Raw genomic sequence first — 26,350 nt, forward strand, 5'->3', positions numbered from 1 at the left:
TCAACCCTTACTCTCCCTGTCCATCCAGCATGCAAAGTATCACAACACACACGCACACAATGTTGGTTTCATTATATTACTCAGGACATCTCCCAACATCGGTGGTCTATAGTGAATTCTCCTACTGACACACTAAACCAAATCAGTTAATGAAATATCACATATGGCTTATGTCGAGAAAAAGACCTGATCAATCTTATCATAGGCTTCTAGACATTCATGGCTTTATTACAGACAGTTTCAATGCATAATATGGAGGGTGTTCAGTAGCCATATAGTTTAAGTCAAAAGTTTACATACACCTACAAAATGTTAAATATTTAACCAAAATAACAGGGATCATACAAAATGGATGTTATTTTTTATTTAGTACAGACCTGAATAAGATATTTCACATAAAAGATATTTACATATAGTCCACAAGAGAAAATAATAGTTGAATTTATAAAAATTACCCCATTCAAAAGTTTATATACACTTGATTCCTAATACTGTGTTGTTACCTGAATGATCCACAGGTACAGACTCACCTGTATATATATATATATATATATATATATAGTGATAGTTGTTCTTGAGGTCCTTGTTTGTCCAGGACAGTTAAAATGCTCACTGTATTTTTAGAAAAATCCTTCAGGTCCCACAAATTCTGTGGTTTTTCAGGGTTTTTGTGAATTTGAACCCTTTCCAACAATGACTGTATGATTTTGAGATCCATCTTTTCACACTGATGACAAGTGAGGGACTCATATGCAGCTGTTACAAAAGGATCAAATGCTCACTGATTCTCCAGAAGGAAACACGATGCATTAAGCGCCGAGGGTGAAAACTTTTGGAATTTGAAGATCAGTGTAATTTAATTTATTTTGTCCTCTGGGAAACATGTAAGTATCTTCTGTAGCTTCAGAAGGGCAGTACTAAATGAAAAAAATGATATTTAGGCAAAATAAAAATGTACACAACTTCATTCTGTTCAAAGGTTTACACCCTTGATTTTACACCCTACATAATTTTTTCCTTCTGGAGCATCAGTGAGAGTTTGAACCTTGTGTAATAGTTGCATATGAGTCCCTCAGTGTGAAAAGATGGATCTCAAAATCATACAGTCATTGTTGGAAAAGGATCAAATACACAAAAATGCCGGAAATCCAAACAATTTGTGGGACAGTTTGGGCAGTTTAACTGTTAAGGACAAACAAGGGACCCATGAACAACTATCACTAAAAAAAGTGTTAAGAATCAAGCATATGTAAACTTTTGAACAGGATCATTTTTATGAATTCAACTATTATTTTCTTTTGTGGACTACATGTAACCGTCTTTTATGTGAAATACCTTATTTAGGTCAGTATATCACACATTTTGTATGATCCCTCTTATTTTGGTAAAATAATTAACATTTTGCAGATTCTGCAAAGTGTATGCAAGCTTCAACTGTAGATAGATTTGTACGAAAATTGTATAAAATTCTGCATATAACTTGTAAGTTAAGTTGCTGGATGGAATAAATAAAAAAAAAATATATATTGATATATGTCATTTGTTGTGCAAACCTTCATGTCCACGTGAGTTTGAAAGCAGTTTGTATGCAAAGACGTAAACGTACAAAACTTGTGAGATTTGTTTGTTGTTTGCTTCTCAATGTGAAACAAATGTGGTTTGGAAAAAAGGATTGCACAATGGTAATGAAGGAGCCAGATTGAAATGCAGCAGGCCTGTGGTGGATGTCTAGATGGGGGAGGTTGACGAAACGCAGGGGCGTGACGCCTCGCTCTGCAGCAGCGCTCACTCGCCTACGGGAGAATGGGAGAGAGAGACACAGAAGGGGAGGGAGGAGGAACTTGAAGGAAAAAAGTTAAAATAAAAATGGCTTCCTTGTCTTTGGAGTCCACAGAACAAAGTGAAAACGGCCCAAAGGAGTCCACGCAAGATGAAGCCAAAGTGAAAGAGGAGACGGATCCGGACGAAGTTTCGGAACAACTGCTCCAAAGCTTCCAGAACTCGGCGCTCAGTTTTTCCACCGATCAGGTCGCGTGTCTGTGCGAAGCGCTCCTGCAAGCGGGCAATGTGGATCGCCTGTGGAGATTCCTCTCCACCATCCCTCCTTCGGCCGATCTGCTACGTGGCAACGAGACCCTACTGAAGGCCCAGGCTCTGGTCGCCTTCCACCGGGAGGAATTCAACGAGCTGTACGCCATCCTGGACAGTCATGACTTCCACCCGAGTAACCATGGGTTCCTTCAAGACCTCTACTTGAAGGCGCGCTACAAGGAGGCTGAGAGGTCCCGGGGTCGCAGTCTAGGCGCCGTGGACAAATATCGACTGCGCAAAAAGTTCCCTTTGCCTAAAACTATCTGGGACGGAGAGGAGACGGTGTACTGCTTCAAGGAGAAGTCGCGCAACGCTCTGAAGGAATGTTACAAGATCAACAGGTATCCCACTCCGGTCGAGAAGAAGAATTTAGCCAAAGTCACCGGACTTTCTTTGACTCAAGTCAGCAACTGGTTCAAGAATCGACGACAGAGGGACCGGACCCCGTCTGGTACCAACAGCAAAAGGTAAGCGCCTTGTATTTCGATCGTCAAAGTAATATAAACAGTGATTTCTCTCAGGCCTGAGAGGAACATTCTTGAGCCAAACTAAGAGAAGATTGCAGTAAACAAACCGCTATTGTGTGCGAGGTTTACACTAGAACGAGGGTGTAAACTGAAAATCTTAACATCTAAACAGATCGCACGCTCTGGTGGAGCTTGTTACATTCTCATTTTACTGTAAGTGCTCTTAAAGGCCTAGTGTGCGATAGAGGATACATTGTTGTATATAATAAACTCTTGAACGCACTAGGAAACGCTTTTGTTAGTTTGCACACAGATGGGTAATACAAATATGAAAAAAGTTTCACATTTGGTAAAAATTTGCCTTGCATTGTAATTGTTAAATGAAGTGTCTGACAAGTGAAAATGACAAGGAGGTCTTAGAAAACACGACTGAAAGCATGTTGCTTTGTTGTGAAATGTGAGATAGGGGCGCCAGGAGTGGCTCGAGTTTCCTGAACTCCTGGGCCACAGTCTTTCTGTAATCCGTGGACAGTTAAATCTCGTGAACATGGTTAAATAAATAAATAAATAGTAGCTTCATTAAGATTTAAGTGTACTTGTAGTGGTTCCACAAAGTATTTGGATAGTTTATTTGCAGTCTTGTCTTGTAGAGCTTCATAAGTTCTTAATAAGTAAAATTATTTCCACTGCAGTGTCAATGCCCCCATAATAAATAATTGCAGTCACATTTTGTGAGGAAAATAATACTTTAAGAAATGTTGTTAAAATTGCTTATCTACATAAAAAGAGAATATGAATATGATCATTCTACAATTACCTCAAATGGTTTGGAAAGATTTAATCAAAAATAATTACTTTAGATGTAGTTGGCTTCAATTTGGTCCATGAGGGATTAATTAATGGAGCCGAAATAACTAAATTTTATTATGTTGTCAATTATGCTTATTCCCTAAAAGCACATGTATGCTGTGCAGATGCCTAGTCTGTATTTCCATCAGAAAGATATAATAGAATGCAAAAATACAAATGAGTTTTCTACTATGTGTGACCCTGGACCACAAAACCAGTCATAAGGGTACATTTTTTAAAAATTGAACTCTATACATAATCTGAAAGCTGAATAAATAAGATGTATGGTTTGTTAGGATAGGACAATATTTGACCAAGATAGAACTATTTGAAAATCTGGAATCTGAGGGTGCAAAAAAGAAAGAAAATCACATACAAATTTGCCCAAATAAAGTTCTTAGCAATGCATATAACTAATCAAAAATTACAGTAGGAAATTTACAAAATATTTTCATGGAACATGATCTTTACTTAATATCCTAATGATTTTTGGCATTAAAGAAAAATCTATAATTTTGACCCATACAGTGTATTGTTGGCTATTGCTGCAAATATACCCATGCTGCTTATGACTGGTTTTGTGGTTCAGGGTCACATATGTTTATTGATCTAAAATACATGTCTAAAATATTATGCATCCGATGTCAGAACAGTATTCGGCATCAGATTATATTGTACATGCTTGCAAATATATGTGAATGCACTCTTTTTATCTGTGATTCTAAAATTTTCATATGCGCTTTTCATATTTGTCAAAATTCGTCAAGCACAGAACGTCATATTGGTTCAGAATTGTCAAAACACCTCTCAAAAAGCTTGTTACGGATGTGAAAAAGCAGAAAATTAAACCAGATTAGATTTTTTTTATGAATGCGTGATGAAAGTTTTGGGGGGACAGTGTGTAAACGTGACTGACACAACATGAGGTCATGTTTATTTTTTGACATGCACAAATTTAGGACTCTTTAAAAAGTGCACACATAGTAGAGTGTCAGTGACCATATGTGCTGCAACTTCACTGAGTCTGGTTTGTAAATAATTTAGGTTTCTCTACTAGTGATACAGCTGTCAAAAAAAACTTTGGATGATTAATGGTAGACACCCACAGAGATCTACAATTAGATCGTTTAACCAAATGTAATGTTTCTGTCTTTCCTTTAGTGAATCTGATGGAAACCACAGCACAGAAGATGAAGCCAGCAAGGGAGACCTGGAGGATATTGCTGACAAACCTGCTGCTCAAGAGACAGGCAGCTCCAATGCATCTCTTATATCTCTGTCTGGTGCTCCTTGCAGTACTGGTCAGCTTATTCTCAACAGCACCGGGGGATTCCTTACTAGCTCTCATCCACTGCTGCTCAATGGGAGCCCTATACTCTCGGGGGCAGGAACGGGGGTCATCATCAATGGGTTGACACTGAGCGATGGCCACACAGTCACTCTCAGTCCTGTTACAGCTAACGCACCATTGCTACTAAACGGGGCTCAAGTAATCTCCAAAGATGAACGGGGCATCAATGATATAGAGGCCCAAGGCAGCCTACCCACTGTGGTTCTGAATCCACAAGCCAGTCTAACTAGCACAATACCTCTCTCGCTTAGCGAGGATGCAAAAACACCCAGCAGCAACGTCTCCCCGCTGGATTTCATCAGTCTTCCAGAGGCCTCTCAATCACTGCCTACAAACTCAATGTCCTCGCCCACCATCTCTACTTCTGTCATCTCTCCCACGTCTCTTTCTTCACTGGCACTGACCCCAAATAGTATTCCTGCATCAACAGCTGGCTCCTTGAGTTCAGTCATCTCCAGTCCCATGATGCCACTACAGCCCACACAGCCACCTGAAATTGTTGTATTAGGAAAAGCCGATGCTCAGTCTCCAACTCGCTGCTCCATCTCTAGCCCTCAGGTGCTGTCTTTACCTCAGGTGGTACCATCAATACAGGGCGTTCCAGTTTCTCAACTGATGCAGCATCCATCTGGGGCCACTGTGTCATCTTGCCCCCAGCTTGTTCCAGTCTCCCCGGTGAATTCACAATTACCCCAAGTCTCCATTCCTCAGTTTCAGACACAGACCTTGCACATTGGTCCAAGACTTGCGCAAGCACAGCCTCAAAATGGCTTGACCACACTAAGCACCAGTAGTGCTTTGTCACTCCCCCAGATGGCTGATGGGCAAGTGCTTGCACCTCAGCTAGGAGACGAATCTACTTCAGCCACCCTACCACAGATACAGACCTCCATGGGAACACAAGTCATACCCATCTCCTCACCGACTCAAGTTGTGCCCATATCCCAAACCAAAGACTCAGCGCAACCTCAGCTGGTCCCCCTGTCACTGCCTCAACTTATGCCTGTGTCATCCATTGCGGGAACTCCAACTGGAACCCTGTCCTTCCCTCAGGTGGTCCCGGCAACTCCATCTCTTTCCATTCCGTCCCCTGGAGGTGCTTTCCAGATTCTGACATCTGGGTCTGGAACAGGATTGAGTGTTGCCCAGGGACCGATACGCCTTAGCCCAATAGGTCCTCCTCAGAGTGTCCCTACTGGTACCATCCCAGGCGTTCAGCTTCTCAACTCTGGGGTGATTCAGCTACCGTCTGCCTCTCCAGGTAGGTCTCAAAAAGAATTTCACTAGCAGTTGTTGTTTGTTTTGTTCTGAAATGAGATGCATTTATTCTGTTTTTGTCTCCAGGCAACATCCTACTAGCAGGTGGCATCGGGGGCAGCCCCATCCTAAGTGTTCAAAATGGCAAACTCATCCTCACTATCCCAGCTGGTATCCAGTTCGCCAGCATGCCTGTCAAGTCCGTCCCAGACAATTTAGTCCCAAGCAACAGTACCCTTGATCCTCAATCCTCAGCTGTTCATGCACTTGAGAATCAACCAGCACCTTCACTCACTGCTCAAACCTCAAATTCACTACAGTCATCTCCTTTGGGGTTTGTTGGCGCCTCTACACTTTACTGCAGCCCTGAGCCAGGGACAATTGCCAACCCAACCCCAGGAGCCTCTCCTGACACCCCAGACTCTTCCAGCACTCCCACTCCTACAAGCGTCCTACAATCCCAGCAGACTCTTAGTCCTGATAGCATGCTCCCACTCAGTCCAATATGTAGTGGTGTGGCAACTAGCCACCAACTCTCCCAGCCAGCCTGGAGCCCTGTCCCGCTGTCCTCCTCTGCTGGTCTGACATTATTTGACATGCGTGGGAAAGGAGAGCTTCCGGAGGACCCCGCTTTGTTGGGCTTGCCAGGCGGAGAGTCCCTCCTGTTGGGCACTCCTCCTCCAGGCGAAGATGTGGATAGAGATTCTCAGTTGGATGAGGTGGAGGACATGGATGGGGACTCGAAAATTCTTACACAACTGCAGTCTGTCCCTGTGGATGATGATCTGGGTTTGTAATCGCCAGTCCTTTTGACAACCTACTAGATGCAGTTAGTGCTAAATCTCAACCTGCAAGAGTTCAACCATTAAACCACAAGTGAGAGGAACTATGATTTATGACCTCAAAGGTTTGGAGTCTTTCCCCACTTTTCCCTGTGTAGATGGAGTTTTAAATAGTGGAAATATCCAACCTAATAACGTAGTTGTGAAAACTATAGTCAGCAAGGGCATGACTATAGAGGTATAATTGGAATAGAGGAGAGCACTGCCATTTGTATAACCAATTTTCACCTCTCGGACAAGTTTGTGTCTACGTTTTTGATGAAACACACAGCTTGAGGCTTGTTACAAGGGCTTACATGACTCCCTAAGTGGCAAGAAGACACTAATATGTCAGAGGCTATCAAGGTTGTTTAATCTGGGAGAAAAGAGCATGCAGGAACTCCTTCTTTTGTGCCTTACATTTTTGTTATTTCTCAGTTTTATAGAGTAAATGACTCTGACAAGTACTTTTAGCTTTTAATAATAGAAACAAGTCATATTAGGTTTCCCTGTCCTAAAGACAATCTAATAGAGGTACATACATTTTTATGCTGGTCCCAAAACTGGTGTCTTCAAGTGAAATGGGTCAACTCATTCCATGTATGAAATGAGTCTGAACACGAACTAGGCACTGACATTCTGTACAGGTGGCTCATAAAGATACCTGGATGCACCAACAACATCCCGGCGCTGGGAGAACGAAATCAGATAGGAGATTTCAGTAAACTCACAACACTGCGTACAAGATAAGACTTGGAAGAGAGACTAATCTAAATGTGCCTGTGACAACTACATTGGATGTACTACATTATCACTGCTCAGTTTAGGTGCTGTTTTAATTGTTTTTTGCTTTAAAAGATTAGTTCACTCCATAATTTGAGTTTCCAGATAATTCATTCACCCCGGTGTCATCCAAGATGTTCATGTATGTCTTTTCTCAGTTGAAAATAAGTTACATTTTTGAGGAAACATTCCATTTTTCTCCATATAGTGGACTTCAATGGGGATCAACGTGTTGAAGGTCCAAATTGCAGTTTCAATGCAGCTTTAAAGAACTCTCATCCCAGCTGAGGAATAAGGATCTTTTCTAGCAAAATGACTGGTCATTTTCTAAAAAAAAAATTAAATGTTTATATACTTTTTAACCACAAATACTCATCTTACACTAGCTCTGCTTTTACAACTTCATGCATTACGTAGTCATGTTGGAAAGATCATGCATGACGTAGGCGGAAGTACCAACCCAGTATTTACAAAGTGAATGTGCGAAGTCAAAAGCCCTTTACAAGAAATGTAAAACAACGATGTTGGCGATTTTGGAAGTTGTAGGAGAAAATGAGAGTTTTTCGCCATACCCTACCTTTCTGAACCGAAGTACACAGATGAAGAACTAATCACATGTGACCTTTCCAACGTAATGAGTGAAGTCTTATGCGTGCATCGCAGAGCTAGTGCAAGTTGAGCCTTTGTGGTTGAAAAGCATATAAATTGCAGGTCGTTTTGCTAGATAAGACCCTTATTCTTTGTCTGGGATTGTGTTTAGAGTCTTTTGAGGCTGCTTTGAAACTGCAGTTTTGACCTTTAACCTGCTGGTCCCCACTGAAGTCCACTATATGAAGGAAAATCTTGTGTTTTCCTCAAAAACCTTCATTTCTCTTTGACTGAAGAAAGAAAGACAGTAACATCTTGGATGACGTGGGGTGAGTAAATTATCAGGAAATTTTAATTTAGGAGTGAACTAATCCCATAACATTCAATTGCGTTACACTTCAATAACATTACACTTTGGACACACAGTGAAGCACTATTTATGTTGTTTTATATGCCATGCATACACTATCTTGCGGCGTAAATTTATGATGGCACCCTAAACTGACCACTGAAATCCTTGGTTGTATAACAGATCATCGACATTGGTTTCCATAGATAAACCATTGAGCTTACCCAAGCATTCCAGCTCATTACCATTTAACTGTGTGTTAACCTAATAGACTTGAGTGTTTGAAGGGAACTGAAGTACTGAATATTTGTCTATGCAACTGTTCCGCATGAACCCTAAGATTTGTTTACTGTTTGAAACAGCCACTTCTTACACTACAGATCCACCATGTACATTTACAGTGAAATGTGTTTTGTTGTTATCTTGTTTCTTTTAAAAATCAAATATTTTAATTGTAGATTTTTTTAGCATTTTCCCCCCTCCATTTAATTGTTATCAAATGCAATTTAGTCTAGGTGATTCAGAGCTACAAGTATGACTCTATATATTTTGCACATTTTATAGTTTTTATTCATGAAGCATTTACATTTGTTTTCTCGCCCTACAATATCTGGTGCTATCTTCAAACCATTCAACTAAACCGTAAGGCTTTTGTGGAATATTTGGCCTGTGAGATTTTGACTGGTGCCCAGCAGTCACTCTTTGTTAGCTCTAGCCTTAAGTATACCTGTCTTTGTTGTTGTAACAATATTTAATGCATTTATCAATCATTTTGGGGTTATTCAACCTTAAAGCTGTTTCCCCTCATTCTAGCTTAGGTTTACACTCCATTTTGTGACATAACACAAAAGAGCTTTTGCTATGTGTAGCGTCGTCTTTGAGTTTTCTAAAAGTGTTTGTATTTTACACATTTATGTTACATAGGACATTTTGCATTGACTTGCCAAAGGTTTTTTTTTTTTTTTTTCTTTCAAGCACCTGGACAATGTTTTACCTTTGTTTGTTTGTTTTTTTGGAAAGTAAGGGAATGTGTGCGTGTGCGTGTGTGTATGTGTTTGTTCTTGAGTATTGCTATTACTCCTCCAGAATGTAATGATTACTATGTTAATGCACATGTATTTTAGTCAGTAGAGTTATATTTGTTTGTTCTGTTCAATACTTTCGCTTCACTTTCATGTACAAACAGAAAAATATGCAGCTGATCAAACCAAAGAGTTTTTTTTGATCATTTCATTTAGTAAAGGGAGTTTTTGTCATTATTGTAAACAACGCCTCTTTTTATAGAGGTGTGTTTTATACCTTATAGTTATTTTATTTTTTATATTCCATTTTGTGATATGTAATAAACATATATAATGCTATCTGAATTGGTTTGGAATTCATCTAAAGTTCTTTCCATATTTTGTGAAGCACTTTTTACTGAAATTCCTTTGTCTTACTACAACAAAACCATCTATCTATATATATATATATATCTATATCTATATATATATATATATTCTGCAGTGCCTTTTTTAACCAAATTGTCTAACAAATGCTGCCACCATGATTTGATTAGGAAATAACATTGCCTTCATATTTAAATAAGCGCTTTTGTGCACCTGACATCTTCCGCAGGGTAATTGATACAAATACAAACATCACTTAGTTTCAGAGGTTTGTGTGTGTGTGTGTTGGTGCCTGTGTGTTTTTTTAACCCCTATGCTCTCCGATTACCTGCATGTACCAAGTTGTCTGGGCGGGTCTTTGTGGCTGGAGAAGGTAAAACCTGCTAAAACAAAAAAGCTGATACACTCATCGGCTGCACTTATTGGATAGCACGTCACCGGAGAACAAAAAGGCTATTGTGAGATCCCTTTTACCTGAGCGTTTCTACATTGCATTCAAACCAGAAGGTACTTTGGTTCTGCACACTTCTTCTGCAGGTTTCTGTATTCTTGTTAAACTTTGGCTGTGAAACCCTCTGGAACCCTTTTAGTGGTAACACTGTGGGACGTTTTACAACTTGCTTTACAGACTAATTCCTCCTCATCTCTTGTGGGACCTTCCACCATCCTTGTTCCAAACATGGCGATGGGCTTCTCCCCAGAGCAGGTGGCGTGTGTTTGTGAGGTTCTTCTCCAGAGTGGAAGCATGGATCGCTTGTCCTCATTCTTATGCTCTTTACCTTCCATTTCTTCATCTAATGTTTATCTGGGAATGGTTCAGAGTCAAGAGAGCGTGCTGAAAGCACGAGCTGCGGTCGCCTTCCACCACTGTCGTTTTGCAGAGCTCTACGCCTTGTTAGAGGGGAACGTGTTCTCTCCACGCAGTCACCCTCTCCTCCAGCAGCTCTGGCTGCGGGCTCACTACATGGAGGCTGAATTACAGAGGGGCCGCCCTCTTGGGGCCGTGGGGAAGTACCGCATCCGCCGCAAGTTCCCTCTACCCCGTACCATCTGGGATGGAGAGGAGACCAGCTACTGCTTCAAGGTGTTTAAATCTGTTGGTGTAGTACATAAGTTTTAAACACTTAATGTAAATGAATCAGTGAGCAGTGATTTATCTGATTGTGTGTTAGTCTCAAAATAATGGGAGAGATTTCAGGACCTTTCGGTTGCGTCATTTGCGTCCGCAGGAAAAGTCTCGCAGCGTGTTGAGAGAGTGGTACTGCAGAAAGCCGTACCCCTCGCCACGAGAGAAACGAGATTTGGCTGCAGCCACTGGACTCACTGCTACACAAGTCAGCAACTGGTTCAAGAACCGTCGTCAGCGGGACAGAGCTGCGACCAGCCGTCAGGGGTAAGACACTCCCTCACTCTACATGCTCCAGTTGAACAACATGGTGTATTCATGCTGGAACACAATGAATAATTTTCACTCAGTAACTGCTAGTACAATTTACAAATGTGACCCTGGACCACAAAACCAGTCATAAGTAGCACGAGTATATTTGTAGCAATAGCCAAAAATGCATTATATGGGTCAAAATCATTGTCAAAAATCATTAGGATATTAAGTAAAGATCATATTCCATGAAGGTATTTTATAAATTTCCTACCGTAAATATATATAAACTTATTTTTTGATTAGTAAAATGCATTGCTAAGAACTTCATTTGTACAACGTTAAAGGCGGTTTTCTCAATATTTTGATTTCTTTCTTTCTTTTTTTTTTTTACACCCTCAGATTCCAGATTTTCAAATAGTTGTATCTCAGCCAAATCCCAGCAATCCCAACAAACCATACATCAATAAAAAGCTTATTTATTTAGCTTTCAGATGAACAAAAATTGACCCTAATGGCTGTTTTTGTGTTCCTAGAATCAAAAATAAGAAATGGCTAGTAACACATTGAAATAAATGTGAAAAAGGCAGGCTTAAATAGTATTTTCTTGTAAAACATACTCCAAGAATCTTTATTTACAACATTACTCTTATTTTTTTGAGTCCTTTGAAATGCTTAGCTTTAGATCTGTGGTTCTCAAACAGGAAGTTTCAGGATGCCTCAAAATGATCTAAAATAAGCATAAAGGGTGCTGTATGTCTTTTTTTTTTACTGCACCAATGCATTAAAACACCATAACACTTTTGCTGATATTTACAAAATGTGCTAAGTTTACACTTGTTTCTCCAAAAAAACACCGCTAAAGTCAGTTATTCTACTTTTAAGGTCATTGCACACTGAGTCTGGAATTTTCATATGCGTTTTTTCCTTTTTTTCGTATTCATCATTCTTTTAAGTCAAAGTGCTTGGTAGGGGTGTGAAAACGCAGAAAATCGAACCTGATCCGAATTTGTTTATGACGGTCGAAAGTTTCGGAATTTCGGACTCAGTGTGCAATGACCTTAAGTCTGTGTGACTCCTCCCACAGCCGGGTTGCCAGAGAGCATAAAACAGCGTATCGCAGCCACGGAAAATAGCATACGAACTGGCTCTGAGATTGGATATTTTGCCTACCTAAAAAGCTTTAAGACCAGATGAATATTAAAACAAGAATAAATGAAAGTGTAAGGCTTGTAGCCTTCCATTGTAAATTGCGCACATTCACGTTGCTTGTCCTCAATCTGACAACTGTCTGTGGAGCTTTGCGTCTGAGGAAAAGCGGCGGGAAAAACAATATTTTGAATTTGGACTGCAGTACCCATTTAAACCGCCAGCTGTTCCAGAATAAAAAAAATTCTGATAATTACTCAACTCCTTATAGAACATCCAAGATGTTATGTCCAAGATGTTATGTTTCTGAGCGTGCACATGCAAGCGAGAGAAAGCGCATTTTTTTATTGAAAGTTAAGAGAATCCACCTGTGCGTGCGCATTTTTACGCGCTCCTGCATTACAATAATGCGCCCTAGACATTTGTCATTAAAATAACGCCATGGAAACCACATCAAACGAACTATTAAAATAATAAGAAAGTGGTGTCTGAACGCTGCCTCTATTTTTTAAATTGGTTAAATTGAATAGAGAATATCATTATTTTCCGTGTGCGCTTGACCATTTCCGTAGGTAGTGATGCGGTCCGCAAATCTTTTTGCGCGAAAACTACGCAGCAAAAAGATTAAACAAAAAGTTCTCTAAAAAAAGGCAAAAGAATGGAGGTTTTCTTAATATGATAATTACAAACCAAGAGGCTGATCAAAATGCGGGACGTTTTCTTAATATGCGACGTGCGGGACGAGGGGTGAAAATGCTGTGCGGTACAACGCAAAGCGGGACAGGTAGTCACCCTAGACCCAACAGGTTTAAGGTCCAAATTGCAGTTTAAATGCAGGCAGCCAAGGGTCTTATCTAGTGAAACAATAGGTCATTTTCTAAATTAAAATAAAATAAATAATAATAAAATGTATACACTTTTTAAACCACAAATGCTTGTCTTGCACTAGCTCGACCTCACACATTACGTAATCACACACTCATGATGTAAGCGGAAGTACAGACTCATTGTTTACAAAGCAAACGTGCAAAGAAAGTCAGGTTGCCTTTACAAAAAAAAAAAAAAAAAAAAAAATATATATATATATATATATATATAAAACAACAATGTCGGATGATTTTGAAATTGGAAAAGAAAATGAGATGCTGTTTTTCGCCCTACCCTACCTTTTTGAACCGAAGTACACAGACAAAGAACTAATCACATGTGACCTTTCTAACATGCATGAAGATAATGCAAGATGAGCATTTGTGGTTAATATGTGTGTGTGTGTGTTTTTATTTTTTTTTTTTTTTTTTTTTTTTTTGAAATTACCGATTGTTTCACTGGACAAGACCCTTATTCCTTGGCTGTTAGAGCCATACATGATCGTGTAGAGCCCTTTGAAGCTGAATTGAAACTGCAATTTGGACCTTCAACCTGTTGGGTCTCATTGAAGTCCACTATATGGAGAACAATCCTGGAATGTTTTCCTCAAAGCCTTAATTTCTTTTCGACTAAAGAAAGAAAAACATGAACATCTTGGATGACATGGGGGTGAGTAAATTATCAAGAAATTTTTATTTTGGAAGTGAACTAATCCTTTAAATTATGTTAATCAACCAAAAAATTATATACTTCCTATTTTAACTAAACTCTCTTTGACAATCGTTTTTTTTTATTATTATTATTATTTATTATTTTCATTTCTAGGCCTGGAAAAGCCTTGTCAATTAATAAAATAAATATTTTATTGGGTAGAATTTTAGAAAAATATTAAAATCCTTATCCTTATCCAAATAGTTGAGAACCAATGATTTAGATGATTCAAGAGCCTGTTTGAAAGAAAATCAGTTGCAGTCTATTGTCTTCTTTCATTTGGTGCCATGCTGCCCTCTGCTGGATGAGTCACAAACCAAAAGAATTCAGAACAGAATTCAGAATCACTAGTTTCAATAACTCATGTACATATTCATATTTGACCTCAGTATGACATATTTCAGGTTTTAAATCCGAGCTAATTCTGTGTTCCAGCAGAACCTCAGCAGGAGCGTTTCTGAGCTCAGATGAAGAACTCTCACCGCCAGCGAGTCCCAGCACACTCTTCTCCTGCTCCCAGCAGCTCTCTGCCCACCCGCCCCCTCTACGCCACCTGGGACCAGCACACTACTGAAATGAATGCAGTGAAATACAGGTCAAAAAACAACATTTTGCAATTTAAAGGTGTTGTGTTTTGTATATAAATGGTCCCTTCTACCTGACAAGACAACAAAGTTGAAATATGCCTTAAGTCACAGCTGTGAGCCCTAGACTCTGTAAACAGCATAAAAGAGAGTCAGGTGAATAGAAGTCCCCTTTTTTGCCTTCTGTTGTATTTTCTGACATGAGGTCGGTTGACAGTCTGGTTAGCAAAATATCTAAAATCGCTTACAGCACTTGTAACAAAGTCAAACATCGGCTGACTTGTAAAGTTTGTAGTGCAAACTAACATTTGTGCTTAACTGCATACTGTAGTTCAGGAAAGTTTGTGGAACTAGCAATAGTTTGAATTAAAAATGCTAAAGCATCTTCCATTTTTCACAATGTGTGACAACTCATAACGCTGCATCTTCTTCCATCGCTGTAAGTGAATAACATATCTCTTTGTAAAATGTCTTTTTTTAAAGTCTGCACGAAATAAAAAATCACCCTATCTATTTTCGAAATGCATGTTATTGATTTTATTGTGAATAATTAATTAATCTGTTTCATCTTTTTTTTAAATTAACCTCATCATTTTCAGTCAAACTCAATCTTCCACCATGTATGCTGAATTATTTTATTGTTTAAAAACCCGCTTTATACAATTAAAATTAAACTACTTTTTTCTTTTATGGTTATTCGTTTCACTCAGATATGAATCACAATACAAAAGAAAAGATGTACCTCTACTTCCGTTTCATTGCGGTCCCAAATAGTAGTATATCAACAGAGCAGCAATGTTCAATTTGCTGTAACTCAACACAGGGTCGGTCATAGTGTATTATATTCACCTTATTTCAACTGGAAAGTAAGCCGATTTGTGTGTGAATGTGCGAGCCTTTCTGTTCATTCGCCGCTAGGGAAATAACCAGACAGTGTTGCCAAATCTGCGGGTTTTCCTGCGGAATAGAGGATTTGCACTTAAATTAAGATTTGGTCAGTTACCCGGATGCACGGCCATACTGGCGATACTCGGATGTAAACAACACTGGTATTACACTGGTTACTGTACTACTACATTGTTCTGCTAATTTATGCTGTCTAAACCACGGAAAAAAACCAAGCTGCTAAATCATATAGAGAAGGACTTATAAGCAGGTTAGGGCACATATTTTGACAAACTAAAGTTAATATGTAGATACATACGAGCAGTATAAATCAAAAATATTAGCCTAATATTTCACCTACCTGACCAGAAATGATAAGAACAAACAGGAAAGTTGTTAAGATTCTTGCCCTGAAAATCCTGGTTCATTTTGGCCAGCCACAGACAGGCTTGCATTTTGTTCCTTAGACAGTTTTTTGCACTCCACTCCCTGATTTGTTCTAACTTTTGGCAGTCTATAGTACTCCAAATGTTTTTCCCTGTCCAACTGATTAGTACAGTCCAATACATGACAATAACTGACATTTCCAGCAGCAATAATCAGCAAAATATGTGAGTTATGTTCGGTTCAGTGCCGCCAATATGACCACTATCTATAAGAAAGTGCAGCAGTGTTGCCAAATCTGTTTTTTTTTTTTTTTTTTTTTTCTGTGGAATTCTTCACTTTAAAACTGTGCTAGCAGGTTTTAAAGTGACCCTAGTAATGTGATATTTAGCTCCTGGAATGTGAATTTTACTAGGGGAACCCCACCAAAAACGTGTGTTTTACCCCCTGGAATAGTATTTTTTTTATAAAACGTGGTTGGGCTAGTTTTGAGTAGCAATTTGGCAGGTTTTGTTGTGAAAACCTGGCAACCCTGAAGTGCAGCAAATGGTAAAACTGTTCACGCTACAAACCAGTTTGCTCATAATAGGGATAATACATTAAAATAACATGGTAAAACACACCAGCATTCCTAAACAAAACTAAAGACACACAAATCCAGTGTTTGCTTTAAGTTTATTATGAATATCCATTAGACTCTTCACTTGGTCTATTGGTTCATAACGGTAACAGCTCAATGACTAAATGTATAAAATAAGATCTATCTCTCTCAGGTCACATGAAATACTACTCACAGATTCTTAAAACAAGTGACTTTCAATGTCTTGCATACTAACCTACATGTAAAGTGCACCATCACTGCCTTTCCTGACCACAGCTTGAATGCAACAGCATTTAAAATTGTTCATCAGCAAATACTGTGCAAGTTATGAAAACAGTCATTAAACGAACTTCCCCCGAGTTCCACTTCGAAGTCAAATGAATGATTTGAAATCACAAAATTCTGGTCTAACAGTCTTTTTAAGGATTAATACAGCTGCCGTGACATGAGTGGTTGTCTGTCCTGATATGACATATGGCTCTTTTCTGCAGAAAAATATATGAATATCTTCAGCATGTACCATTCACACTCCAAATAAACACATCATTATGCTGTGTCTCTTTGGTTATTCTAATCTATGGCTCTAATATTATTATTACTATTATTTTCAGCTCCTACATTAAACATTCATCGACGTCTGCTGTAGGTTGATGATTATAGCATGTTTAGAGGCTCAGGTACTCAGCCACGAAGATGGCCAGGATTTTAGTTAGGTTTTCCACCGTCGGCCTGTGCATCCGCTCCTCTACATCATCCAGTGTGTGCCAAAACACAGGAAACGGTGTGGGGATCAAGTGAAGCACAGGTACACCTGGTTTATGGGTATAAACAAGACAGATTAAACTTATTTGATCTATTTTATTTATGTCGTTGCACAAAAAAGTAAACACAACCGTGATATGCGTATCACTTGAATTTTATATAGACTACTGAATGCATTCTTGCTGAAATAAAAAATAATGAGTTTTTAAAAAATCTTACCCCCAGACTTTTGAATAATAGTGTATGTTGTCTGTTTACTGACCTCTGTTTAAAAATGGAATGTGATCATCCTGAACGGGACCGAGATAAAAATCTTTTCTGAAGTAACTCTGTTCTGATGGGTGAGATGTCAACAAACCCTGTTTGTGCAGTCTCTTCTCTGAAAAAGAAACAGAGAGGAATGCTGACTAACGATTTTTGTGTTTTTTGCATCTGGGTTGTTTTGAGCTTATACCTGCAGTGATTAATCTGTCAAACCATCTGGCTGTGTTATCAAAATGATTGACAATCAATGGTTCTGGGCCACCAAGCAGGTCCAGCAACACTAACAGATCCTGGTAGGAAAATAAGAGAGTTTCAGCATTAAAATAATAGGGTATTCACAGGTCATTAGAAGTACTGAAGGTAAAAAAATAAAATAAAATAAATAAAAATCTATTACTACTACAATATCACTACTGTAAGGTAAAATAAAACATAAAAAAAAAAAAAATAAAATCATGTTTAAATAAATAAATTTACCGCTGTATTGTTTGCTTGTGTACACATTTCCTTCCCCTTTATTGCTACAGTAATATTACTATTATACTATAAAGTAGTAGTAGCAGTAGACATAATAATAGTAATAATAATACAATTATATTACAGTAATATAAAATATAATATTTTATATATAATATATAAAAAATAAATAATAAAAATAATTAAATTAAATAATAACATTACATAATACAAAATATAAAGTTACGTTTAAATGTAATTGTAATAAATTTACCAAGGTATTGCTTGCTTGTGTTAACATTTCCTTCCTCAGGTCTAGGATGAGTAATCAAAATAAAATTAAAATTGTATTACTAATCTAATATTACTATGATACTATAAAATAATAGTAGTAGTAATAATAATAATAATAATTAATAATAATAATAATAAAATTACAATACAACTATATAAAATATATATAATATTTTATATATAATACATAAAAATATAATACTGTAAGGTAAAATTTTTTTAAAAAATAATAATAAAATCATAACATTAATTAAATATTTGAATATAATAAAATATAAAATGTAATACATATTTAGGATGATTAATCCAAATAAAATGAAAATAAACATTCTATCGCTATTGTAATATTACTATCATACGTTAAAGTAATAATAATAATAATAAAAATAATAATATAGTTATTTGAAATATATATAATATTTTATATATAATATAAAAATCTATTACTACTACATTATCACTACTGTAAGTTAAAACTACATTAAAAAGAATTACAACAAAAAATAATTAAAATAAAATAAAATAATAACATTGTTATCAATTAAATATTTTATAAAATATAAAAATTTGAAATCATGTTTAAATGGAATTTAAATTAAAATAACCAAAGTGGTTCTTGCTTGTTTTAACATTTCTTCCTCAGGTCTAGGATGATTAATCAAAATAAATGTAAAATAAAAATGTATTTACTACTGTAATAGTACTATTGCACTATAAAGTAGTAGGAAGAGTAGTAGTAAAAATAATATTAATGATAATAATAAAATTATATAAAATATAATAAATATATACTGAAAAATATGATTTTTTTACTTTCATTAAAAACATTTTTATAGTTATTCTATACGACTTGTACAGGGTGTTTGTGTGTATAAACCTCCAATGGATTCATGCTTTAATTTGTTGTGCATGTATAAATTCAATTAGTTCTGTAGCTGATATTTTAGAGTTTAATGATGAACCAAATCAACTGAATTTAACCTGTACTGAATGATAAATCAAAGTTACTAGGAGGTCTTAAAATATTTCAAACGTCTTGAAAATGGTATTCAAAAGTATTACATTTGACACGTTGATACCTGCAGATACCCTGAACTAAAACCCTCTCATCCGCAAACATTCTCTACCTTTATTCAATACATTCAATACAGCAAAATATATGAAAAACAAACAGACTGATCCCAGTACACACAACCTCACCACTGCCTGGAGAAGAGTGGCTTTGGATGATCCAGAAGGATGGGGAGTACGGGCCATAAGTTCAGCCAGATGACGAGAACCGTAAAGGGAGTCTGTTTCTGTCCATTCCTCAAATGCCTCCTCTCCATCAAAAAACACTAATTGCAAAGTCACCGCAGATCTCTGGAGAGAAAAACAAAAAGAGAAGAAGCAGGTAATCTGTGATGTGGCAATCCAACCCACTTTAGAATGATTCAGCACTGTGATGCAGCCAATAATGTCTTCAAATGTTTCTCAGAAAACATCTAAAAGAACCAATTACCTGCTGCTTTATGGCTTTAAGCTGTGTGTCCAGAGCAGTGGCCAGCTCCAAGATCATAGCACAGGGTACTGCTGAATCACTGGCACCCACAAACACCCGCTTGGGGTTTTTAGGGTCCACGGGTAAGATCTTCGAGTCATGGTGGCATGCTAGAAGCAGCCTGCGAGGAGCCGAGGGGTCCAGAACTGCTAGCACATTGGTGAAGGTCACGTCACCCTTCGGGGTGGGTGAAACGAAAGAATTCTCCTCCAGCGTCCATCCTGCTGACAGTGAACTCAGCTGGGAGAAGATATGCTGTAGTTGAAAGAGGTGAGAGAACTTTAATGACCTTCACTGCATGCTTATCAGAAGAAGATACTTAAAAGAATAGTTCTCTTTACTCACCCTGAGAGCCATCCAAGATGTGAATGATTTTAATTTTGTTGGATGAAATTAAGAATTACATCATTTGTTCATCCACGAATGCTCTGCGGTGAATGGGTGCCGTCAGAATGAGAGTCCAAAAAGCTAATAAAAACACCACAATAATTCACAATTTGGACTACAGTCCATCAATAAATATTCTGAGACATAAAAAGCTACTTGTTTGTAAGAAATAAATCTATCGTTAAAGGGGAAGTCCACTTCCAAAACAGAGATTTACATATAATGTACATATAATGTGTCATCCAAGATGTTAATGTCTAATGTCTTTCTTTCCTCGGTCGGAAAGAAATTGTTTTTTTGTGGAAAACATTTCAGCATTTTTCTCCACATAATGGACTGATGTGGTGCCCCGATTTTGAACTTCCAAAATGCAGTTTAAATGCGGCTTCAAACGATCCCAAATGTGGTTGTAAACGATCCCAGCCGAGGAAGAAGGGTCTTATCTAGTGTAACAATCGGTTATTTTCATAAAAATAATACAATTTATATACCTTTTAATGTCAAACGCTCATCTTGTCTTACTCTGCCTGGACTGTTTTTTTTCCCGGTTCATGACAGTTAGTGTATGTCGAAAAACTCTCATCTCATGTTCTCCCTCAACTTCAGAATCGCCCTATATGGCTGTTTTACCTTTTTTGTTAAGGGTGTTTGATCTTCTTTGCATGTTCACTTTGCACAGAATGGGTTGGTACTTCTGCAGCAATGTAGGATGATTTTGAAATTATTTTTGAAGTTGAGGGAGAAAACACGATTGGAGTTTTTCGACATACCCTAACTGTCTTGAGCCAGAATACACAGAGCTCAGGGAGAGTAAGACAAGATGAGCCTTTGAGATTAAAAAGTATTTCAATTGTACTTTTTAAATGAAAATAACCAATTGTTTCACTAGATAAGACCCTTCTTCCTCGCATTTGGGATCATTTGAAGCTGCATTTAAACTGCATTTTGAAAGTTCTAAATCGGGGCACCATATCAGTCCATTATATGGAGAAAAAATGCTGAAATGTTTTCCTCAAAAAACATAATTTCTTTACGACTGAAGAAAGAAAGACATGAACATCTTGGACGACAAGGGGGTTAGTAAACTATATGTGAATCTTTGTTTTGGAAGTGGACTTCTACTTTAAGGTCCATATTTCATAATTATGCCTTCTTCACTGAAAAAGTCCATACCTTTTTGTCCTCTCACATCAAAATCCACCAAAATATTTGCTTAGAAATCGTAATTAGTGCTTGCTTTGTGCATATATCTTTCTTGATTCAGACGAGATGACTTTTTCACGAAGCAATATAATAAATAGAAGAAAAAAAAACATGTTGATGGATTTATTTCTTACAAACATGCAGCTTTTAACTTCACAACTGATTAAGTTAAATGTTAAACACCAATCCATCAGTGTTAACTGTGTTGATTATCTGTGGATTACTGTGATGCTTTTATCAGCTGTTTGGACTCTCATTCTGACGGCACCCATTCACTGCATAGGATCCATTGGTGAGCAGGTGATGTACTGTTACATTTCTCCAAATCTGTTCTGATGAAGCAACAAAATCATCTATATCTTGGATGGCCAGAAGGTGAGTACATTTTCCGCAAATTTTAATTTTTAGGTGAACTACTCCTTTAAAGAAAAGACCAATGTTGTTACTTATATACTGTATCTTGTAGGAAATAACATACAATATATTACAACCTTGGTCTGGGAAATTATCATGCTGAGATTGAAGATATTCAGATAGTAGCAGGACGTGTATTTTTTAGGCTGAGGCATTACCTGCCGTACGGTCTGACTGCCTGCAGTCCCGGGCACTCGTTCAATTAGCAGCGGACGCAGATGAGTCTCCCAGAGCCGATACCCGTCCACCTGTGCAGCAAACTTTTTTATTTGCGCCACAGAGTATTTATTTGGCTTATGGGCATTCTGCAGAAAGAATGCAGAAAGGAAGAGGTGAGCATATGATTATATTTATCTTGTCATATATAGAACCACATACTAACAAACATAAACTCAATATAGGTAGTCCATACTTGTGTGCCACACAATGCTGTGTGCAAATACAATGTACTATTTAAATATTTCATGGTGGATTTTTTTTCTTTTTTGGAGCATGAGCATGTGCCCATTTATTTTTGTCTTTAGTGGAAGAAAAGCTTTGTGTCATTTTAGCATTATTTATATTGATATTTCGAACAAGCTCTTATTTTTACACTGCTATTCAAAAATGTTGGATCAGTAAAATGTTTAATGTTCTTTTAAAAACAAAAATCTCTTATGCTTATCAAAGTTACATTATTTGATTAAAAATACAGAAAAGGTAATATTATGAAATATTATTTTAATTTAAAATAACAGTTTTCTATTTTAATATACTTTAAAATATAATTTATTCCTGTGACTCAAAGCTGAATTTTCAGCATTATTGCTTCTGTCTTCAGTGTCAAACGATCCTTAGGAAATCATTTTAATATGCTTAATTTATTTTCAATGTTCGAAACAGTTGTGTTGCTTAATATTTTTCTTTTTTGGAAGCTATGAAGCTTTATTGATTCTTTGATGAATAAAAAGTTTTATTGAATAAGCTTTGATGAATAAAAAAGAAAAAAAAAAACAGCATTTATTTAAAACAGAAATCTTTTTTAACAATATAAGTCTTTACTATCACTTTTTATCAGTTTAACACATCCTTGCTGAATAAAAGTATTAATTTCTTTCAAACAAAGAAGGAAAGGAAAAAAAATGTACTGACCCCAAACTTAATTTTATAATTTTATAACTTTTAATTTTGATAATAAATCAGCATATTAGAATGATTTCTGAAGGATCATGTGATACTGAAGACTGGAGTAATGATGCTGAAAATTCAGCTTTGCATCACATGAATAAATTCTATTTTAAAGTATATTAAAATAGAAAACTTCTATTTTAAATTGCAATAATATTTCACAATATTACAGTTTTTTTCTGCATTTTAATCAAATAAATGCAGCCTTGATGAGCAGAAAATACTTCTTTAAAAAACATTACAAATCTTACTGATCTCAAACTTTTGAATGGAAGGGTACATTTTCAGTTACATTTAAATTTAGTTTAACTTTCAGTCATTTTTAAATGTGAATTTGCCATCTTAAATATTACTATTTACGTTTAATTTATTAAATATGTTTAATTTATTATTTTTGTTTCAGTGAAGTTTTAGTTTATTTAAGTCCAGTTACTAATTTCAGCACTTTACTTTTAAGTTATTTCAGTAAGTTGCCAAAGCAACATATCTAGTTTTTGTTTTTAAATGTATTTATTTATTTAAATTAACAATTTTATGTATTCATGTTAGTTAAAGAAGTTCACGTCCAGAACAAAAATGTACAGATAATTTACTCACTCCCTTGTCATCCAAGATGTTTGTGTCTTTTTTTCTTCAGTCGTAAAGAAATTATGTTTTTTGAGGAAAACATTTCAGGAATTATCTCCATATAGTGGACATCAATGGTGCCCCAAATTTGAACTTACAAAATACAGTTTAAATGCAGCTTCAATGGGCTATAAACAATTCCAGCCAAGGAAGAAGGGTCTTATCTACCGAAACAATCGGTCATTTTCTAAATAAATTGACAATTTATATACTTTTTAACCTCAAATGCTTGTCTTGTCTGTTCTCTTCAATGCGCATACGAACTCTGTGTAATCCGGGTCAATACGGGTCAATTCTCTTTTTCTTTTCCAACTTCAAAAGCGTCCTACATTGCTGCAGAAGTACAGGCCCAGTGTTTACAAAGTGAACATGCAAAGATGATCAAACACCCTTTACAAAAAAGGTAAAACAAAGATGTAGGATGATTTTGAAGTTGGAGGAAAAAACGAGACGGGAGTTTTTCCACCTACCATAACTGTATTGATTACGCAGAGTTTGCATGCGCATGGCAGAGAATAGACAAGAGGAGCGTTTGAGGTTAAAAAAAAGTATATAAATTGTCAATTTGTTTAGAAAATGACAGATCGCTTTGCTAAGTAAGATCCTTCTTCCTCGGCTGGGATCATTTAGAGCCCCTTCAAGTGGATTTAAACTACATTTTGGAAGTTCAAACTTGGGGCACCATTGAAGTCCACTATATAAATGGTTTCCTCAAAAAACAATGTCTTTACGACTGAAAAAAGAAAGACATGAACATCTTGGATGACAGGGGGTGAGTACATTATCTGTAAATGTTTGTTCTGGAAGTGAACTTCTCCTTTAAAGATAATAACCTTGCAAAAAAGTCAACCATGAGGATGGAATTACAGAATTCAGGATTAAATAATGCTGAATCTGTATCTTTGTGTAAAACAACTACTAAAGTAAGACAGAACTGTTAGTGACTCGTCGTAACATGTCGTGGAAATGCATTATCTCATTTCAGCTCAATGTCAACTCACCCTGTCCCGGATGAGATGTGCTGCATGATGCTGTAGGGTGCCGCTGGGCTCTGCAGACAGATACAGCGCCAGAATCATGGCCAGCGATAGCGCGCCGCAGAGACACAGCAGCAGCACACGCACGCGCGCCACTCGCAAAGGATCGCAACCTGCCAGCGCGTGCCCGTTATTGGCGTGCAAAGCTTTGGATCTTCGGCCGGCTCTTGACATTTTGTCGTGCCGTTGACGGCTGACTCCCCTGTTAAAGATGCTGGGAGCAACAGCGAAAGGCGTGTCTCTCCAGCTTCGCCACTGACCGCACGCCAAAGGACACGTCAGTACTTTAAACAGCCAACTTAGTGTACTATCGCTATTGTCACCGTGCAGCGCGCACTGATGATGTACAAAACACTAATTTAAATGACATTTTAGAACCCAACGAAACAGGTGAAGTGTTTTTCACACGAACATTCAGCCTGAGGTGTGTCAGGTCCTCTTGAACCGCCTCGTAAACAAAAACCAAAGACGACTTTTACTCCACTACCATGACTTTTTCCGTTCAAACGTCACATTTCACATTAAATAAAGCGGGTTTTACCTTGTTAAAGAATTTAAATACCACCAGGTACGTCTTTAATATCTCTGCACCTGCCAAGTGCAAAACATACGTAAACATACAATGTTTATGTCCTTCCGTCTGGAGTCGCCGCTCTGTCTATTAATCATGCAACCACTGACTGAACTCTCCCTGTCAACACTTGAGTTGGACTTCAGCCAGCCTGCTCTATAAAGTCAATCACCACCTACATCAGCAGCAGCATTGCTCTCTCATCACTGGTGACGCATCTTAAGTCGCTAGATGTTTAAAATAACGTTACTTGTGCATGGCGAACTAACAAAAGCTGGTTTGAGCTTTTCTGGTTTCTTCTTTTATTCAAGCTTGTAGTGGGGGTGTATAGTCTACTGCAGCCTCTTTCGACTGCGCTTCCGCCATGGTGATGTTATTCTAGCTGGGGTAGCACGTCATCTTAAAGGGACAGGCGCTCAAAGTTCGCTTGCTGTGTTCATGTGGAAATGTTCTTACACAGGTCTGCGTTGGGGGTAACGCATTACAATTTACGTAATCAGATTTTTTCAAGTAACTACTAAAGTAACGGAGTACTTTTACAAGAAATTTACAAGAAAATATCTGACTTGTTTAAATGTGTAACGCAAGTTACTTTATTTTCCTATTTATTCACTGACACCCCTGGTGAAAAAAAAAACCAAAAAAACCCAGCATAAACCAGCAAAGGACCAGCTTAAACCAGCATCAAAACATACCTAACCAGCATCCCAGCATCAAAACATACCTACCAGCATACATGCTGTTTTTTTTTTTTTTCCACCAGGCAGGGGCGTTTCTAGGATTTTAAAACATCCGGGGCTGGTGCCAAAACATCAGGGGCTAGTGGTCATTGGTGGGAGCTCACATCATGCTCACATAAGATTTTGTTAGACACAAGTGGTTGAACCTGGATCCTTCTAGGGGGGTCCGGGGGCATTAAACTGGGTGTTAAAGACCTTGTCACACTATTAACAATAGTACAGTGGGTACGGAAAGTATTCAGACCCCCTTAAATTTTTCACTCTTTGTTATATTGCAGCCATTTGCTAAAATCATTTAAGTTCATTTTTTTTCCTCATTAATGTACACACAGCACCCCATATTGACAGAAAAACACAGAATTGTTGACATTTTTGCAGATTTATT

At 37.4% G+C, this 26,350-nt stretch overlaps 3 protein-coding genes across 4 annotated transcripts; 2 read left to right on the forward strand and 1 right to left on the reverse strand.

The window, feature by feature from the left end:
- Positions 1-1,700: 1,700 nt before the first annotated feature.
- Positions 1,701-8,578, forward strand: six5 (SIX homeobox 5). Its single transcript, XM_051135037.1, has 3 exons — positions 1,701-2,558; positions 4,569-6,019; positions 6,103-8,578. Exons 1-3 carry the CDS (start codon positions 1,867-1,869, stop codon positions 6,810-6,812), a joined length of 2,853 nt encoding a protein of 950 aa, XP_050990994.1. The 5' UTR covers positions 1,701-1,866; the 3' UTR covers positions 6,813-8,578.
- A 1,502-nt stretch (positions 8,579-10,080) lies between these two features.
- six9 (SIX homeobox 9) lies at positions 10,081-15,242 on the forward strand. 2 transcript variants are annotated; one of them, XM_051135059.1, is made up of 4 exons: positions 10,081-10,451; positions 10,573-11,028; positions 11,174-11,337; positions 14,485-15,242. In XM_051135059.1, exons 2-4 carry the CDS (start codon positions 10,624-10,626, stop codon positions 14,621-14,623), a joined length of 708 nt encoding a protein of 235 aa, XP_050991016.1. In that variant the 5' UTR covers positions 10,081-10,451; positions 10,573-10,623; the 3' UTR covers positions 14,624-15,242. The 2 variants fall into 2 exon arrangements, with proteins under 2 accessions (XP_050991016.1, XP_050991017.1); XM_051135060.1 differs by having other exon boundaries at positions 14,488-15,242.
- A 1,057-nt stretch (positions 15,243-16,299) lies between these two features.
- qpctla (glutaminyl-peptide cyclotransferase-like a) lies at positions 16,300-25,586 on the reverse strand. Its single transcript, XM_051135046.1, has 7 exons — positions 24,619-25,586; positions 21,982-22,128; positions 19,781-20,074; positions 19,480-19,641; positions 17,720-17,819; positions 17,528-17,644; positions 16,300-17,314 (listed from the first exon to the last, which is right to left on the reverse strand). The coding sequence occupies exons 1-7, from the start codon at positions 24,826-24,828 to the stop codon at positions 17,169-17,171; spliced, it is 1,176 nt and encodes a 391-aa protein (XP_050991003.1). The 5' UTR covers positions 24,829-25,586; the 3' UTR covers positions 16,300-17,168.
- Between the last annotated feature and the right edge of the window lie 764 nt (positions 25,587-26,350).

Source organism: Labeo rohita, chromosome 18 (genome assembly GCF_022985175.1).
Source record: "Labeo rohita strain BAU-BD-2019 chromosome 18, IGBB_LRoh.1.0, whole genome shotgun sequence".
Classification (NCBI taxonomy): Eukaryota; Metazoa; Chordata; class Actinopteri; order Cypriniformes; family Cyprinidae; genus Labeo; species Labeo rohita.

Excerpts from the sequence above, each read along its gene's own strand:
- qpctla (XM_051135046.1), bottom strand. The coding sequence starts at position 24,828 with ATGTCAAGAGCCGGCCGAAGATCCAAAGCTTTGCACGCCAATAACGGG. Across the intron at positions 19,642-19,780 it reads TTAAAGCCATAAAGCAGCAG|AGATCTGCGGTGACTTTGCA; the intron begins GTAATTGGTTCT and ends TTTTCTCTCCAG. Across the intron at positions 17,645-17,719 it reads TGACAGATTAATCACTGCAG|AGAAGAGACTGCACAAACAG; the intron begins GTATAAGCTCAA and ends TTTCTTTTTCAG.
- six5 (XM_051135037.1), top strand. The coding sequence starts at position 1,867 with ATGGCTTCCTTGTCTTTGGAGTCCACAGAACAAAGTGAAAACGGCCCA. Across the intron at positions 2,559-4,568 it reads TCTGGTACCAACAGCAAAAG|TGAATCTGATGGAAACCACA; the intron begins GTAAGCGCCTTG and ends TCTTTCCTTTAG. Across the intron at positions 6,020-6,102 it reads GCTACCGTCTGCCTCTCCAG|GCAACATCCTACTAGCAGGT; the intron begins GTAGGTCTCAAA and ends TTTTGTCTCCAG.
- six9 (XM_051135059.1), top strand. The coding sequence starts at position 10,624 with ATGGCGATGGGCTTCTCCCCAGAGCAGGTGGCGTGTGTTTGTGAGGTT. Across the intron at positions 11,029-11,173 it reads AGACCAGCTACTGCTTCAAG|GAAAAGTCTCGCAGCGTGTT; the intron begins GTGTTTAAATCT and ends TTGCGTCCGCAG. Across the intron at positions 11,338-14,484 it reads GCTGCGACCAGCCGTCAGGG|CAGAACCTCAGCAGGAGCGT; the intron begins GTAAGACACTCC and ends TCTGTGTTCCAG.